The 19098-nt window shown below is 37.1% G+C and overlaps 1 protein-coding gene across 1 annotated transcript in view; it reads right to left on the bottom strand.

Annotated features, from left to right (window-relative positions):
* The window catches only part of SLC4A4 (solute carrier family 4 member 4), a 309697-nt gene that overhangs the window by 473 nt on the left and 290126 nt on the right, over positions 1-19098 (bottom strand). Inside the window, exons 21-25 of the mRNA XM_052642087.1 lie at positions 12178-12246; positions 9201-9374; positions 6905-7066; positions 2828-2924; positions 253-332 (exon numbers count right to left, since the gene is read on the bottom strand). Coding sequence (XP_052498047.1) covers positions 289-332; positions 2828-2924; positions 6905-7066; positions 9201-9374; positions 12178-12246 — 546 coding nt within the window. The 3' untranslated portion in view covers positions 253-288. The remainder of the gene's footprint in view (positions 1-252; positions 333-2827; positions 2925-6904; positions 7067-9200; positions 9375-12177; positions 12247-19098) is intronic.

The following is a 19098-nucleotide window of genomic DNA, read 5'->3' as shown; positions in this document are numbered from 1 at the left end:
TGATACTGGTATAATCCTGGAATTTAATGATCCTGAAAGATTTCATTATTTCTAAGAGTAGGTGGAACAGGTCTCTTAGAATGTTTTCTACAAGTAAAAGCTTGGATGAGGTCTGATGTCTTGGTAATTTTTCTAAGATAAATTTGTAGGGAGGATGGAGAACAGGGTGTCCTGCCAATAACCTGCCATTGATTCCATGTCTGCAGGGCAATCACCCCACAGAACAACATAAGATACTGGGCTGTCCTTTACCTTGGCATACCGAGTGACTGAAGGAAAGGAATTTTATCAGCATGATGTATGGCGTTCAAGGAATGTTGGTGATCTTTCTCCTAAAAAATAAAATAAAATTTTAATCATAAATAGTCATTGGTGAAGTATAACACTAGAAGGAAAATTTTTTAAGTCTTCACAAAAATGGATACATCTTTCACAACTGGAAATAGTAAGAAAGACAAGTTTACACAATTTAAATAAACACTGTATCAAGAATCTAAGAAGTGTGATGAAGCCAAAATCACTCAGTTTCCTTTATTCTAGGTTTTCTGGGATGGACCACTGTTGTTTTCAGTGAGAGGACAAGCTAAATAATTTTTAGAGGATGATAACATCTACTGAACGCCTAAATCTCTGCCCTTGGATTTCCTGCCATCTTTAGCTACAACTTTATCCTGCTATTATTTGTGGGGGTAAAATTAAAATTTTGAGGAACTTGCTTCTACTGCAAATCCACTATCAATTTTGTTCTTTCATGGATTTATATGATACTAGAAAAGATTTTAGAATGATCATGGGTATTTTGCTTAAGTAAATTTCTCATGTCATATCCACTACTTTCAAAATATCCTTTTAAAGGTTTTTGAGAAAATGAACAACAACTAGCAATAAATAAATAATCTGCCATACACTTTTTCCAGGAGCCTCAAATTCTATCTGGTAATTTTTTTTTTTTAAGTGTGAAGTAAAAGCGTCAGTCACTCAGTCATGCCTGACTCTTTATTACCCCATGAACTGGGGCCCACCAGGCTCCTCTGTCCACTGAATTCTCCAGGCAAGAATCCTGGAGTGAGTAGCCATTCCCTTCTCCAGGGGATCTTCCCGACCCCTTCTGCACTGTAGGCAGATTCTTTACCTTCTGAGCCACCATTCTGATTTTTTTTAAGTGGTTTTTAAATTGTACTTGGAAGAGGTGTGCCAGGTTATGATGCCAATAGAAGACTTCTACAGTCTCTTTTTGTTCTTTAATGCTCCAGAAACGAGAAATGAAACCAAATAATGGTTTGAGGAGCTTGAACTTAAAAAAAAAAATTTCAACTAAATGTTGCTGATAAGATCGAGAAGAAAGTAGTCTCAGTCACAGATTACAGACTGGACACCAAAGGTGAGACTGCTTTAATTCTCTTTTGTTTAAACCAGTGTGGGAGCCAGTTTCCAAGATGGCTCCCAATGCTGTGTCTGCCTTCTGGTATTCATGTCCTTCTATAATTCCTCCCAACACTGTACCAGGGTTGGTTTGTGTAACCCATAGAATATGCACAGGAAATACATCATTCCTGAGACATTATTCTTTCTCTGTTATCACTGGCAGCCATGACAGGGACAGCCCTAGCAGATATCCATGAGCGAAGGATCTAAAATCTCCTGCCAACTGCCCTGTGCTTGAGCCTGGAAGTGGATCCCCAATTCTGGTCAAGCCTTCAGACTTAGACCCAGAGAAGAGCTTGAGAGCTGCCACCTCAAGAGAGCCCTTGGGCCAGAATCACCCAAATCAGTGGCTCCTAAACATCAGAAACTACATGAGGTGATCCAGGTTTGTTGTTTTAAGCTGCTGAGCTTTGTGATAAACACCAAGAGATAATTAAAATACCCATTTGCCATAAATACTCATTCATTTCAAACTTTTCTTCGTAACTTCTTATTGAAGTTGAAACAGCACTGTCAAATAGAAATAAAAATGCTTCAACTATCTTTTCCTGTAACAGATCAGGATACTCTGAAGTGCACCTGGAGCTAAAAGAGTATGTTTCCTTCAAATGAAAACTCAAAATAGTTTGGAGGCAATTGGTACTTGCTATTGAAAAAGCTTGAAATAGTCACTAATGTTACTGTGAAAGTGTTCATCCTTTTTAACTGACCTGTTAACTCAATTACAAAAAAAAAAAGATGACATGTCAAAAACCATTACATCTTTGCCACGAGGCTATTACCCCCAGAAAGACCAGTACAATTACAAAGATGATTTTTGAAATAGCAGAAGGAGAATAAAGAAATTAGGAAGAAAAATGCAAATATCTTATAGGCTATACCCAAAGACGGGTGGTAATATTTAATGATTGCCAATTTAATTGAAATAGCATTTATGCCAAATTCTCAGTATTAACAATTGACTGACTCATTGATCTTTGAGAAACCCACGATGCAATCTCTCTTTTGAGCTGATTTGATCATTGGTGGAAACCTGAGGAAGACAAACAGTAACAGACAGTGATGTAGTACTAGAAGCTGCCATTCTAGATACCAGCAGAAAAAAAGGAAATCAATTAAAAACATGGTTATGAGTTTAGCAATTCAAAGAAACTGGCAGTAACTTGGATCAGAGAAAAGACAATCAAATAAAAACTTAAATGGTTATGGATAAAAGGAAAAGGTAAAGAATAAAGATCAAGGAATGTAAAAATGAAATTTCATAATAATTAAGTATAAATCTGCACATAGAAAAAAAAGAAAGAAAACAGGGGAAATGAATGGAGATGACAGTCCTTAAGTTTTTTCTCTGTAAAATGCAAATCATATTCCAGCCGGCATGCAAGAGGTTAGTTCTACTCACTGTCGGAAGGTTTGCTATCACTTAGGAAAGGTTGCTGTTCCATGATGTCCATTGGAATTTTAATACTTGGAACTTTTTCTGAGTATGGGCAGTCAGACTGTGAAAGAAATTTACAACAGTTTTATTTTATGCAGATCTCACAGGATGGATTGAACCTCTCACATTATCATTTATGCTGCACTAAGGAGAACAGCCTTAGATTCAATCACTTCTCTGCTGGCTTTTCAAGTTCTGTGGCATCTTCCCATCAGACTTATTTTCCTTTCTTCTAGGTTAAGGGAATTAAGTCAGTTAAAACTAGAACCACACAAACGGAGCTCACCACAAAAGAAAACAATTGTAAAGTTTTCCATAAGCTGGATTCACAATCAAATATTTATGGGTTAATTGTATGTGTCTTTGAAACAAACAGTTAAGTGTGAAGGATTAAATTTAGGAGACTTCCTAAACTATATGTTCTTGAAACTGTGTTTCGTTTATGCTTTCCAACACTACCCCCAGGAAAATGATGATTTATCTTTCCTTCCAAGAGACGTAAGGATACTTTTTCTAATACTCACTCTTAAAGAGTCATCCATATAGACCTGAAAATAACCCTCCATCCTCTACTCTAATACTCTATCAAAACTATTTTGTACTTAAAGGTTCCTCTTAATTAGCTTATTCCAAATATATTTGGGAATTTAGCAAAACGTGAGAAGATAAAGTCACAAGGAAGGTGCCTATGATGGTCAGATAAGGAGAAAAGAATCATCACCAAAATAAAAAACCATGAAGCTTCTTAAAAGAATGGACCACTTAAGCCAAAACTGTAACAGATTTCTATAGGATTAACACTTAACTGTTTTTCAGGATTCATTATACTGAATCCATGGCTATGCCTGAACCCAAAAGAGGGAATTCATCTCTTCACTGAAAGTACCAAGGAGATGACATTTAGTTGAAAGGGGAAAAATGGGAACTAGGGATGAAAGAAAGTAAAAAACAAATCTTACCATAAAACTATTACACATATAGAAAATTCCTTTATGATAAATCTAAAGAGGATAATGATCCTTAAATATTAAATTAAAATACTGAATTAAAATATTTCAAAAGATTAAAATATTGCACTGGAATTGAAAAAAAATGAAAATGTCAAGAACAGGTTTTGGTGCAGTATTTCAAAGTTTCCCCAAATAACAGCATTTATAGATGAACAGAATGGCAGCTCACCCTTAATCATACATAGCCTAATGGATGGGTTCAAAAATGACTGAGTGGCTCAAAAGGTGGGCAAGCCATAATTTTTACTGCTTTTGCTCACAAATATTAGAGTTGGAATTCTCATACCCTTGTGTGGCTCCCTATATCCATGGATGCCAAACCATACAATGACCAAGTGAACATTAGGAAAGCCACATTTCAAATGGAGAATCCCAAATAATGGGCTCAACACTCAGAACTTAGGGCACAGGTATAGTCTGGCTGGATTCACTGTCTAGGATACATATATAAGCTTGCTTGGTTGCTTTTGTGGGGGCAAGGGGGCAGGGGAAAGAGGAGAAAGAGGAAAAGAAACACATATCACACATTATCTTCAAGAAATCTGTTGGAAATATGGATTGAAAATGATAAATATTATTAATAAAAGAATAGCACTGCTTAAATAAAATGTGATTTGCTGAAAATCAAACCTAAGAATTAGCAGAACTTCTCAGGAGCTCATTTGATCCAACCTCTGACATTAGAGAGCACTAAATTTAAAACATTCTTAAAAGTAGACACTTTATTACTATTTTTTCCTTAAAATTCATTAGAGAAGATGATTCCATAAAATTATTTCATACATTTATAACGTGTAATGAATTTTAAGTTTGGTGTCCATGTACATAAACTGAGGTACTGGTCTTGAAAATTCAAGATGAAATACTGCTTTAATTATCTCAGTATTTCAGGCAATCTTTACTTTGCCTTGAGTAGCCTAGAAATTTATTTCAAAATTTGATTTCTATCAATGTGTAAACGCATCTTTCTAGTTAACACTGCATCTTAATCTGTGCTGCAGTTTAAGCACATTCTCTCTTTTTCTGTCATCATTGGAAACAGAAAATCTATACACCTGTTCTCACTGAAGATGGATGATGACGGTCACAAAAGCTTCCTCAGACTCCTTCTCTCTTTAGCTAAATGTGCCTCATGTATTTAGCCTTTTCTTATTGGATCAATTTATCTAAAATCCAATTTCATCTGTTGCCTTCCTTCACTGTACTCTTCCCAAGTTCTCCAAAAAGAATACAGTATCAGACAACTTGACCAATCAAAAATAACCAGACAGGCCTGTATGAGAGCTTTGCTGTTGCCAATATGTGTATGCTTAGAAAAATGACTGAACATTTCTCAGTCTAAAGTTCCTCATCCATAGAACAGGAACAAAAATAAAGAGCTGTTTTGGCAATTAAGGACAAGGTATGCCTGATCCATCAAAATGATCAAGTACAGACCAGACAATGAAAACTAACAAGACTCTCATGTTAGAAGGATACTGGGGGTTCCATTAGAATGGGGATACTGCACTGTGTAAAATCTAAAACAAATCTACAAATCTTCATGTAGAAGGTGTCATTTTGGCTGTCCTTTCAGAAAGCTATTGAGATAAGCTACTCGTGTGAGTGTGTGTTTGTGTGTGAAAGAAAAGCAAATCCCAGATTTTCTTCTAATCCTGACTATAGACTCTAGTGAAACACCAAAATTTCTGTGAAATGTTTTCCTAAAAAGTGGACGATCATTTTTTTTCTTAGCATAGTTATACAATTGCAAGATCACCTAAACTACAACACTGACTATTATAATTATGTAAAAAGATCCCCAAATGCCAATTTCCTTTCCATTTTATTGAAGGGTTACAGAAAAGCAATCTCAAATTATGCTTAAGTCCATATGACCCAGTAATCTCACTACTGGGAATATACCCTGAGAAAACCATAATTGAAAAAGACACATGTACCCCAGTGTTCATTACTGCAGCACTCTTTACAATATAGCCAGGACATGGAAGCAACCTAAATGCCTACTGACAGATGAATGGATAAAGAAGATGTAGTACATATATAAAATGGAATATTACTAAGCCATATAAAGGAACAAAGGTGGGTCATCTATAGAGACACGGATGGACCTACAGTCTGTATACAGAGTGAAGTCAGAGAGAAAAAAACAAATAGCATATCATATATTAATGCATATGCGTGGAATCTAGAAAATGGTACAGATGAACCTACTCACAGGACAGGAATAAAGGCACAACATGTGGACACAGTGTGGCAAAGTAGGGGGGTGGGACAAATTGGGAGAGTAAGACTGACATATATACACTCCCATGTGTTAACAAACAGCTGGCGTGAACTTGCTCTATAGCACAGGGAATTTAGCTTGCTGCTCTCTGGTGACCTAGACGGATGGGATGGGACAGAGGTCCAGGAGGGAGAGGATATATGTATACATGTAGCTGATTCACTTCATTGTCTAGCAGAAACACACAACATTGTAAAGCAACTATACCCCAATACATTTTTAAAAATTATGTCAAAGTCCAGTGCAAGGATAAATAAAATAGCTGAGAAGCTTGTTTGAGAACCCACTCAAATAGACACAGAGATCCCAGGAGGGGAGGTCACCAGCATTTGTCCTCATCAGGCTTAAAATTATATAGAACTGAGTTATTACCTCAAATTTAAATCCTGGATTATCAATAATAAACCCAATATATTTTATAGCTATGAAACAAGCTTCCTTTTTTTTTATCTAGGAGATCAGAGATTAAAGTTTTTTAGATATGGTAGGCTTGATTTTCTAGAAGGCATTATATCATTACTAGCATATTCACAGTTACAAAAGATTTCAGAAAATATTTTTTAAAAAACAAAGAAAGAAAATAAAGGTCAAACAAAGGTGAAAAGTGACAAACAGCATGACCAGTAAACATTCTTGGAACTCAGACATACATCCCACAGACGGGTTAAAAAAAAAAAAATACCATTTTCACATTTGTTTAACCAACTTTGGAATTTTACTTCGGAATTTTAGAAAGCCCCTTACATCATCATTGTCACTGTCCAGACTTCCTTTCTTCTTTTTCTTTTTCTTCTCATCCTCCTTCTTTTTCTTGTCCTTTTCTGGAATGACATCATCGAGGAAGCTGAGGTCGTGCTGGGAGAAGAGGTAGTCCATGCCTTTTCTGACAGCTACAAGTGCCAAGATCTGGAAGGACAGATACAAAGGGTAGGAAAGAATGCAAGTCAGAGCAGTCTGAGTATTAATACTGCTCTACCAAGATCAGTAGAAACATTTTTGTACAAGGCTGAAGTATGACAGAACTTGTCTGGCTTGTATGGACTTATATTAAGTGGACCATAAACATTTTCTTCACGGCGAAGGTTGGTTCATAGAAGTCTTTGGCTCACTTAATTTTGTTCACTGTAATGTATGATCCCTCCATTTGGAATTTCTGTGTGAAAGCATTATTTTTTAAAGCATTTTCTTCCATGTCAGATTTCCAATAAAATAACTAAAGTTTCAAAGGAAAAACAGCCTGCATATGATTGCTAATTGTTCAAAATTAAACCATTATACAGGTTTTTGAAAGTCAAAAAATGTGTACAATGCATAGTTCACAGAGACATCTCCGAAATATTAATAATGGGGAGTACTCATTGGACAGGGAGGCCTGGCGTATTGCGATTCACAGGGTCACAAAGAGTCGGACACGAGAACTCATTGGAAAAGACTCTGATGCTAGGAGGGATTGGGGGCAGGAGGAAAAGGGGACGACAGAGGATGAGAAGGCTGGATGGCATCACCAACTCGATGGACGTGAGTTTGAGTGAACTCCGGGAGTTGGTGACGGACAGGGAGGCCTGGCGTGCTGCGATTCATGGGGTCGCAAAGAGTCGGACATGACCGAGCGACTGAACTGAACTGAACTGATTTAGTTTAAGTTAAGTCGCTCAGTCGTGTCCGACTCTTTGCGACTCCATGGACTGTAGCCCACCAGGCTCCTCCATCCATGGGATTCTCCAGGCAAGAATACTGGAGTGGGTTGCCATTTCCTTCTCCAGGGAATCTTCCTGACCCAGGGATCGAACCCAGGCTCCCGTATTAGAGGCAGACGCTTTAACCTCTGAGCCACCACTCAGACCATTTATTCCAATGGGGTGACTTTAATCACTACCTTTAACTGAATATTTACCCTTAGTCAGACACCGTGTTAAACTCTTAGACAATATTTTCTCATTTATTCCCATGATGACCAACCCAAAAGGTAGATGTTAGTATCTCTAACCCAAAAGGAGAGAAAACTGAAGCTTAGGGACATATGCAGGTTATCCAAGATCACAAAGCCAGATAAAGGGAGAATACAAAAGGTCCCAGTTTTCTAACTTGAACCCCAGGACTCTTGAGCTCTGTCTCTTTGATTTTATGAACTGCTCTTGAAGGTATATTAAAGATGCTTTTGCTCAGCAGCAAAATTAATATGCAGTAAGACCTGGAAGCCCTGACTCTGCTTCAAATTAACAGTTGTCTTTAGATTATGCTCTATGTCAGCCTCTGCATCTCTTAGAGAAATAACAACTTAATTAAAAAGAAAAAAAAGCAAAAAAAAAAAAAAAAGTAAAGCTACAGTAGCATTATTTCCCACACACACAAATTCAATGATGAAGTCAAATACAGAGCTAGCATTTCCTTATGTCCTTCTTCATTTGTGATTCAGAGTTGAACGTTAGCTGTTTCACCTTCCTTCACATCATAACATGGCAAGGAGAGCCCAGACTTACCCTTACACTTAGCATGATACAAATTTGAAGAACTTCAAAAACTAAGCTTAGCTCTCCATTTCTTCTAATTCACTCATTGACCTCTTATAAGCTGCCAAACTGGTCCTCTATTATTTGATCTGAAGTGTACCTGAAGTGTATTCTGATTGACTCCAATGTACAGCAATATTTTAAAAATAACTAATGTCATGTGTACTTGTATTTACCATGTGTCAGGCATTATGCTATCCACCTTATATTCATTATTCATGCACATAATAAAACAAAGATGCCATTCTCATTTTACTGATGAGTTCATGAGGGCTCAGGGAAGTTCACAGGTCTGCATGAACCAGAGCCAATACCTGAACTCAGCTGTCTGACTACAAGGTCCAGCCTAGACAACCAGAGACCTGGGAACCCCAAGTTATTACCCACCAAACTGATTAGGTCAAAACTCAAAAAAAAAAAGAAAAAAACAACTGGAACTATCCATAAAAGACACATGTGTCATCAATATTATAATAACTACATGATGTTGGTGTGATCTCATGGGTAGGTTCAATCAGAACAATCCCTACCATGACTGGAAAAATGATAGCAGCCACGGTGGACTTGAGGATCCAGAGCAAGGCTAGACAGAGCACCTGCAGGAAAGTGAACAAGTGCACTCGCCGCAGCGGGACGTGACGCAGGTAGATAAAGTCAGGCTGATGCTTCAGAGGCATCAGGAGCAGCTTCAGACGATCCATGAACTGGGGAGAAAAGGGACGGGCAGGACAAGCGCATTACTTCAAGGGCTGAGGCACCAAGTCATTTCTTTCCATCTAACTAACCATGGGTGTTTTATAGCCTGTATTTTAGGCAAGCAAGGACCTTGTTAGAGAACACTGGTCAGGAAGAGAAGACGCATCATTTAACATAGTAAGATAGTACGACTCTTCCGGTTTTTGTTACTTTGCAGGAAAGTTATGCAGCTATAGGACAATATGAGACAAAGCGGCCACTAAAGAATAAAGTCTCAAAGTCAAATATAAACTCAAGATGTTCATCTCCTACATTTTTTTGAAGATCCTGGAGTTTTCCTTTCATTTTATTAAACTTTATTTATTTTTGGTTGTGCTGGGTCTTCACTGCTGTGCATGAACTTTCTTGGTTGCAGTGAGCAGTGGCTACTCTCTAGCTGTGGTGCATGGCTTCTCATTGCGGTGGCTTCTCTTGTTGCGGCTTGCCAGCTCGGGAGCACACTCTCAGTGGATGCGGCATGCAGGCTTAGTTGATCTATGACATGTGGGATCTTCCCAGAGCAGGGATCAAACCCACGTCCCTTGCACTGGCAGGCAGATTCTTAACCACTGGACCACCAAGGAAGTCCTCAGCTCCTTTTTTCTACATGTACTATCTACACCTTAGGAGAGAAGAGCCTGGGCCTATGCTACTAATAACGTGTTAAAGGAAGATAGCTAACTCATGTATTTCCCTGTGCCTAAGCTGTCTTATCTGAAAAGAAGAGGCAATGCTATGTATCACATATATTTCAATACTGTTTTAAGGATATAAAAGAAGTATCTGACCTGAAAATGGGAATGCATTGGTATTTTCATAAATTTTGCATTATCTATGGCATAACTTAACTAATATATTCAGCAATAAATTACCATGTCCCAGAGAAAAGCCATGTGAATACTGTAGTAACTTTTAGATCACCAACAACTAGTTACCTGATCTAGGAAAGGGTATTCCACTGTTATGTATAAACAGGTATTAAAATGACTACTGAACACCTATGTGCCCGGTGTTGTGCTTCAAAGAACAACTACTGAGTTTACATCAATCATGATAATAATGATAATATTTAAATACCTATCATAGGAATTTTCACATGGAATATGCTTACTAAACATCTGCTGAATCGAATGATCATTTAATAAGAACTCTGAAATAATATCTCTACTTTCTGTCTAGAGGAAAGGGGAAAATGTAAAGTAAATAGGCTATCACAATCTTCCCTGAAGTGATTTCCTATTTAAACAGTTTTCTTCCTTCCTCCAAAGTTATTTTTGACTGATAGGAGCAGTCCTACCTATGAAGATTGAGGTACCAAAATTGTTTACTAACTCGAATCTTGCCCAAAAGGTTTAAAAGAGGAAGAGTTGGGAATTCCCTGGTGGTCCAGGGGTAGTTCTCTGAGCTTTTACTGCAGAGGGCACAGGTTCAATCCCTGGTAGAGGAACTAAGATCCCACAAGCTGCACAGTGTGGCCAAAATAATAAATAAATAAAAATAAAAGAGGGAGAGTCAAGAGAAAAAGTAAAGAGAAAGGGCAATAGGGCAATACCACAGCAGAATTTTAAAAATCCACTAGCTATCCTTTCGGCAAGGGATCTTTTGTCCCCTACTGTTATAAACTCACTGATTTTCTTTCCTTTCTGTTTAACTTAATAAGCTTGTAGCTCCAACCATTGATTATACATCTAGAACACATAAATCAAAGTTTTGATCAGGACTGACTTATTTAGGCCAAATAAAAATATGAACTATTTGTTTGGGGACCATGTTTGTTTCATATTTTTACATTTAAAGTAAGAAAGCATATTTACTATGTTAGGTAAAAATATTTTTACACATTTATACTTCCCAGAAGTTTCATGGACATTCATGAAGTAAACCCACATTCACATTTTTCTAGTCCAGTCTATGAAGAACCACCTTGTATTGTGTAATAAATATACAAATGGTGAAGAACTCTGCTCAAAGAACTCTACTCAATAAAATAGCCTTTCTCTTTTTGGAGTTCTGGCCACTCTATCAGACTCTAAAATCAAATTAATCTAAATCCAATAAATGAAAACAAGGATTCTTACAAAGGGGTTTAAATAAATTCTTATGATGCTCACAGGACATGCAGTCTTTTCCATTAAAACATCACTAAGTGCTAAATAAGGCTACAGTTAACAAGGCGCCAGAAAGCAGAAGTATTTCCAGTTTGCTGGTGCCAATTAAAGTAAACCTCAATTGAAAGACAAAGTCCCTTAAGGTTTCCTTAATGATTTTTTAAAAAGGGGGGGCCAATTTTACCGAAGATGTGACAAGCTGAAATTTCTGACAAAAGTAGCACATTAACCATGTTGACTTGATTCCTTCATTGGTGCAAAACTCTTGATCAGTGATCTCAGCCATGTGAAAAGCAAATCAAGTAAGAATAGGTTGCTCTTAGTATAGGGTAAAGGCAAATGGAGAAATAGTGCCTCAAGCACTATTTCTCAGGAAGGAAAGAAGGGAGGGAGGAAGTAAGGAGGGAGGGAGGGAGATCACAGAGAGATTTCTTATTTTCCTAGTCAAACGGCCTTTAACAGCTTATTTCAAGGATGAGTATACATGACAACATTTGTTAACAAATTTACTTTTGTTAATTAAATCAGAAACACAGGTGAATGGTGGAGAAAACAGAAAATAAATGCATTTTTAGCACTTTTTTCCAATGATCTATTACTGGACTGTTTATACTACTACTAGAAAATATAACTAACTATGCTTAGATTGCTATGGAAAACTTACCTGCACACCATTAAGAGATGCTACTCCCATATACAGGAACACACCATAGAGTACAGGCATGGGAATAAACTAGGATGGAAAAAAATTGAAGAAAGTTTAAAAACAATAATAAAATAATAATAATAATAAAAACAGTAAAAGAGAGGGTCAGTTTAAATAAAAGCTAAATCTGAAACTAAAAGATAGGACTTAGTAACACAGTGACCACTCATCAGTGTGCTTTACCATTGACAAACTTCTAAACACTTTGTACTAGAAAGAAAGAAAGGAGGGTGAAGGAGACTTTCATATTGATGAAGCATCTGATGCTTGTTTGCACTTTTTAAAAACAATTAGCATGCATGACCTTAAAATGACTTTTTCAGTGGAGAAAAAGTCTGTTTCCCTTTCCCTTAAAAGGAATGACCATGTAAATCAGATGTTTCATGAACTGTGCAGCAGAAAGAAAGGCAGAGGGTTGCCCCACTCCTGAGACCAAATTTCTGTCCAAATAGTCTGCTGGCTTTTCTCTAAATAATTTTCACCAAGTGAAAATTACAGTATTTATTACACCAAATATCAGCTTGGTGTATATATGCCTCTTTCAATTAAGTAAACATCAAACGACTGTCCCCTTTCTTTTTCTTGGGAATATTAAGAGGACTAACTAATGAGAATGCTGCTTGAAAGGAGCATAGAGCATCTGGAAGCAATTAATCACACACACAGATTAATACATATCCTTTAATAATAAATTAATACATTTTCATGCATCAGTTAGCAAGAATTTATACAGTAATGTAAGGGAAGTTCCAATATGATGTTTGTAACTTTTGTCTATTTCTAAACCTTTGAAATGTTCCTAGCACTGTGGAAACAAGTCAAATCAGAGATGACTATTTCTGGGAAGTCTTCTATCCAAACAACAACAAAAAAGGGTTCTCAAACTTGGATTTTGAAAAGAAGTTCAAGTTCAGGAGTTCTCAAAGCTCAAATACTAAAACCACCATCAATTAAGTCCAGTCTTACCAAATCTGCACAAGGGAGGCTATTGTAGCCAGAAAACAGTATGACTTTAGAGTAATTTTTAAAGAACTATCACATATATTAAGAAATTGAAGCAAAATGTTTATCAGCCTTTCCTTGTGATTACCTCAAACAGTTCTGTATCTGAGACCCTAGAGAAATAGGATAAATTCCAAAATAGGTCATAACTGCCAATTGTTATTGATTAGCTATAAAAACTTAAATTTATATAGAGAAAATATACCATTTTATGAAAACATTATGTGCCTCTTCTAAAAAAGACCAACAATTTTAACATAGCTAATCTGATCTTGAACTCAGAAAATTAAATGACTTCGAAAGTTGAAGGTGGTAGGAAGGGCAGCGTGAGTGGCAGTGAAGCCGTGCATCCTGTAATACCCAACAGTCACCACAAAGGTGAACGTATCATGTTCCAGACACTGGAGTCTGGACAGTTGTTTTCATTTTCTTTAGAACGTGTATGTTTCCATTCCTTATGATGCTTCCATACAAATTTATTTGAAAAAATACAAAATGAAACTAACAAAAAGACCCTTTCATATTTTGACTTGTTTTTTTTAAATTAAATTTTATTGGCATATAGTTGTTTTATAATATTGCGCTAGTTTCTGCTATAGAGCAAAGTGAATCAGTTATTTGTATACATATTATCACCTCTTTTTATTTTTTGACTTATTGTTTTGTTTTGACTTATTTCTTAATATTTAAAATATCTTCCACAGACAAGGCCACTTCCATTCTCTCTTAATATATGATGATTTCTTATCATTTCATTTCTAATTTCTTGGGAAGAAATGAAAGGTGGAAGGAGAGAAAACTAGTATATAGTTCATGGGAAACTTGTTAGAAATCCTGCCATAGTTACTTTTTAATCTGGCTTAAAAGAAAGTAATCACAAAGATGATCTTGGACCTTATCCCCACCCGTCACCTAAGCTTAGCTAAGCATTTTCTTGAACGTGGTTCTAATGCCAGAATGAAGGCAATTTGTGCCTTGAGCCTAGGTCTGTTCTCTCTGAACTGATGATGACACATATTATCAAATTAATCACAAGATGAAGTCAGAAGGTAGCATTAACTCAGAATATGGTATGAGGAGGAAAATAGCTTTAGATATTATCATGTTTTTTAAAAAATTATTCTGTGTTAAAAATAGTACATATGAAAAAGGCTATTAATTTGATTTTTAGCTATGTTCAATGTGATACAAATGTCTTATTAAATCCACCATTTTCTTATGATAGTGTGGTGTCTCAGTAAAAATCTTTCAGTTCAGAAATTTTGATGAAACGTAACAGAATTATTGGGTTAGAGGATATTTTTTATTGGATTTGATTTATGAGTCATATCAGAAGGTCAATCCCTAAAAATTCATCACAATATAATATTAATCACAATAGAAATTTCCCAAAGAAAGGAAGAGAAGAATGTGCTTTAAAAAGATAGGATCCCATTTTAACTACTATGATATACATAGTAATATCAGGGAGACACTAATATAAAGGAAGACAAGAGAAATTAACACATACAACACAAGGTATACTAAATTCACAGGCATATCAAGAAGTATCAAATGATAAAATTATGCCAAAAATCATACAAATAAGCAATCATACCCAGAATGCCAAAAAAGCATAATTGTAGATAAATATTATTGTACAATGCTTTCAATAAACATTAAAAATGAAAAAAATTAAATGCTTGATCCTATCACTAGGTAGAATAATGAAACAGAGATGAGATCAATATTAACATATTCGGACAATGTTACCAAAATTTTCAAATTCTGGTGACATAGTCTTCCCTTTGATTTTGATACTGTTAGATTATCCCCATATGAAAAAAAAATGTAAAAAAGGTAAATGCAATTTTCAAAAAAGGGGAGAGGGGTTTGAAGTTGTCCACAGCACAGATTTCAGTACAAGAATGAGGTCTCCCAGCAGAATCATAGTCAGTGTGTGTGTGTATAAAACCGAGAATGAGATCTTGATAAGAGCATGGGCCATAGAGGTTAGACAGACGTGGGTTACAATTCTGGTACTTGCCATTGTGCAACCCAGAGAAAATGATTTAACTTCCCCAGTCTTCAGTATTCTCATCCATATAGTGCTTATGATAAAGATTTGCTGTTGTTTAGTCACTCAGTCGTGTCCAACTCTTTGTGAGACCCATGGACTGTAGCCCACCAGGCTCCTCTGCTCATGGGATTTCCCAGGCAAGAATATTGGAGCTTCCTTCTCCAAGGGATCTTCCCGATCCAAGGGACTGAATCCAGCTCTCCTTCATTGGCAGGGAGATTCTTTACTGCTGAGCCACCAGGGAAGCCCCATAACAAAGACTGCATAGCACAGATATTTAGTTCAGGGTCTGGCTCATAAGAGACATCTGATGAGCGCAGCGCTGTGCTGTGCTTAGCTGCTCAGTTGTGTCCAACTCTTTGTGACCCCATGGTCTGTAGCTTGCCAAGTACCTCTGTCCATGGGGATTCCCCAGGCAGGCATACTGGAGTGGGTTGCCATGCCCTCCTCAATGAACGCAGTACTGAAATCATTATCAAGAGGGCTTTTAGCGGCAGGTTGAGAAGCCTATGAGTGCAAAGCACAGGTTTCTTTGGCTCCTCTGTGGTGGGCCCGACATGGCAGGAGTTTAGGATAGAAGAAGGGCTACAAAGGTCAGAATACAAGACTTGGTTTTATCGAAGTTTTACAATATTGCTTTTCCAACACTAACAACTGTCTTCAGGAACATGTTATTAAAACAATATCCTAACACCCTTAAGCCTTAAAAATCAACATAAGGAAGCTGCAGACTTGCAATCTGGTCCGTAATCACCGAAATCGTGGAGCAAGCTATGATGAAAGAGTTTGTAAAAAGTCTATCTTTCTCTATACTTGAGAGAATTGGATATTGGGTCAGAGACGCTGGGGAAGATCATCTCAAGGAAAATGAAAGTGAATAGTTCTTTGAGGGCAAATACTGTTTTTAATCTCAAAGGTGGTACACCACGTGGTTATGAGATCAGTTAGGCTTTGGACTCAGAACTGCCCGAGTTCAAATCTTGGCTCAAATAATTCAGGGAACTTTGTGACCTGGCAAGTTCCTCACAATTTTTCTTAACTATAAAGTTGATTCAGGTAGGGATAGTTAGGGAGTTTTGGATGGATATGTACACAGTCTAAATTTAAAATGGATAACCAACACGGACCTACTGTATAGCACCTGGAACTCTGCTCAATGTTATGTGGCAGCCTCGATGGGAGGAGAGTTTGGGAGAGAATGGATGCATGTCTATATGTGGCTGAATCCCTTTGCAATGTTGCGAATCAATCACAACATTGTTTGTTAAATGGCTATTCACCAAAACAAAATTAAAAAAAATAAATCTGAGATGTTAACAATATAGTAACTGGGTATTATATGGTGGGTGAAGAAATCCAATTAAAACCTTTTTTAAGATTAAAAAAATCCTAAGTAAGTATAATTTTGGTAGGTGTTATTGGAGAACTAAATATAAAAAGTCTGTGCAGAGTCCTTAGTCCAAGTCCAAGTTGAATATATGAGAGCTATGAATACAGTCATCTCTATCATCATCTTCATTATCACTTCTCCTTGTTTCCCTGTTACTGAGCAGAGTGTACAGCATATAGCAGGAGCTCAACAAATGTTTTTCAAATACAATTTAAATGCTCTCCTCCACATTCTAGATCACTGAACAAATCTGAAGGATAAATTCTGGTCACTCCTCACGTTAAAGATCAACTAATTCAAGCAAAGGCAACAGAAATAGCAGTGAACTTTTCTTGATCTTTATTGCTTTAGGCTTGCCAGAAGAATGGAAAAAGAAAGCTGCAGAAACTGCCTTTCATCTTCTTCCTGCTCTTTGGTCTCCCTGAGTCTCCCCATACAGAACCCTAGCTTAACAGTCAGTATTTCCGCTGCAGAAACACAGATCTAAACTGTCTAGCCAGCCTGGGAAGTCAGTTATTCCTGCTTCGAAGCAGTTCTGTACTGAACCAGTGGTGAGATGTGAAGCATGTACCACTGATTGCTGGCCAAGGTCAAGGGGTGTCCTCCTGAACTTAAAGCTAGTACATTATGATTCCCTGCATTGCATTCTTCTCTGTAAAAAGACAGTTTGGCAAAGAGATCAAAACAAAAGTCATCAACTTCAAAGTAATCAATGTTCACAGTAAGTCTGCCTACACAGGCATGGGGAATGACTACCCAGACTACTTAATGCATGGCAGAAAATATAACTAGCATCATCGGAGACCACTAAACCTGTAAGGGATCCTGGGAGTTGGGAGGAAAGGGTGGGAGGAAGTTGGGAGGAAATTTTAAAAAGCCACATGTTTCTTTCTGTTTCATTCATTTAATCTGCCTTTCGAAGGCAGCTCTTTTAAGTAAAACCATTCCTTAAAGTTGTCATGTGTTTCGTTAAAACACACAGTTATATAGACACATAGTCACATTCCCTCCTCCAAGTTAGGTGCTAATACTACTTTCTAAGTGACTTCTGAGGTTAATTGTTAATCTTGACTTTTCTCAGTTATAACTTAGGTTTCAGTTAAACTACTCTCAACGTCCATTTCTTCCTGTGTTGACTTTTCAAATGAGCTAACAAGGTTCCTGTAGTGAAATGCATGTAACTTAGCAAACTTCAGTGTTAAGAAGGGCACCTGATCTGAAACTGGCTGACCTGTTCAGATGTGGTTCCTGAAGTAAGAAATAGCCTCACTAACTGAAGTAATGAATTGCAATAGTCAATGCTAGACTATTGAACCCTTGTTTTTAATCTACATTTCCTACAATATGTTGGAAACTACATTAACAAAACAATTTCATTTCCCAGATCTTGGGCAAAATTTTGCCTGGCACAAATGATTGTTGAACTCCTTTTTTCACTTTTCACTGATTCTCATATTGACTCCTTTGTATTGACCCAAAGTTGCCAGGTGGAAATAGCCACAATTATGGATACTAGTACCCGAATGAGGGGGAGCTAGAACATGAGTACTTAAGGAAGGTCAAAGGAAAAGCAAGCTTATACTCAGTGATCCCTTATACCTATATCACTCCTTTCTCTGCATTGTAATCTGTTCCTATAGATAGTAACATGTTTTACAAATCAGGAGCAAAAAGAATCAGCATAAAATAAAGAAATAAAGTTCTTTCAGCTTTAACGTCTCTGCAGCCATATTTGGGTGAGAAAAGAGTTAGGAAGAGACTGTGCATTTCTTCCTAAAAATAGCAGTTTATACACTGTTTGTTCTCTGTGTCCCTTTGGAATCAGGCATGATTATTCAGTTGACAGATTCTCCAAGATAAAACCAATCTGCTATAACAAACAAAAAAAATTTAAACACATCTGACTTTTTTGAGTTAGGACTTTACACTGCATTCATGAAAAGAAATAATATAAAAATAAAAGAAAAAAGAGTGGGTGGTGATGAGTACAGAGGAACTGATGGGAAGATTCTCACTTATCTTTACTGGTGGCTACGTACTAAGAGATCCTATAAAAGAAACTCTGCAGCTGTGTCATGTGAGTCCACCTTCAGGGGTTCCAGGGGCAAATTCCTAGTAGAGCCTTCCACAACCTGAGGCCACAATGATCTCTCTAAGAGCTGACCTGTCCACATGAGGTTCCATTGGGCATGTGGGAAAAAACTGCCATTAGACTTTCCACCAGTTGATGTGCTGGGGTCCATGGGGCGACAGAGGACACGCAGCACTTTAGCAGAGAATTTGATGCTAAGAAACTCACAGCAAATCAAATCTACCCCACAACTTGCTCTGCACTGGCAAAGTGACAGTAGATTTCCCTCTGTCCCCATAGAACATAAGATCTGTCCTTTTTTAAGGTCCTCTGTATGTAACCAGAAACAAATTCCCT

This window comes from Budorcas taxicolor, chromosome 6 (assembly GCF_023091745.1).
Source record: "Budorcas taxicolor isolate Tak-1 chromosome 6, Takin1.1, whole genome shotgun sequence".
Taxonomy (NCBI): Eukaryota; Metazoa; Chordata; class Mammalia; order Artiodactyla; family Bovidae; genus Budorcas; species Budorcas taxicolor.
This window is presented reverse-complemented; position numbering and strand designations above follow the sequence as displayed.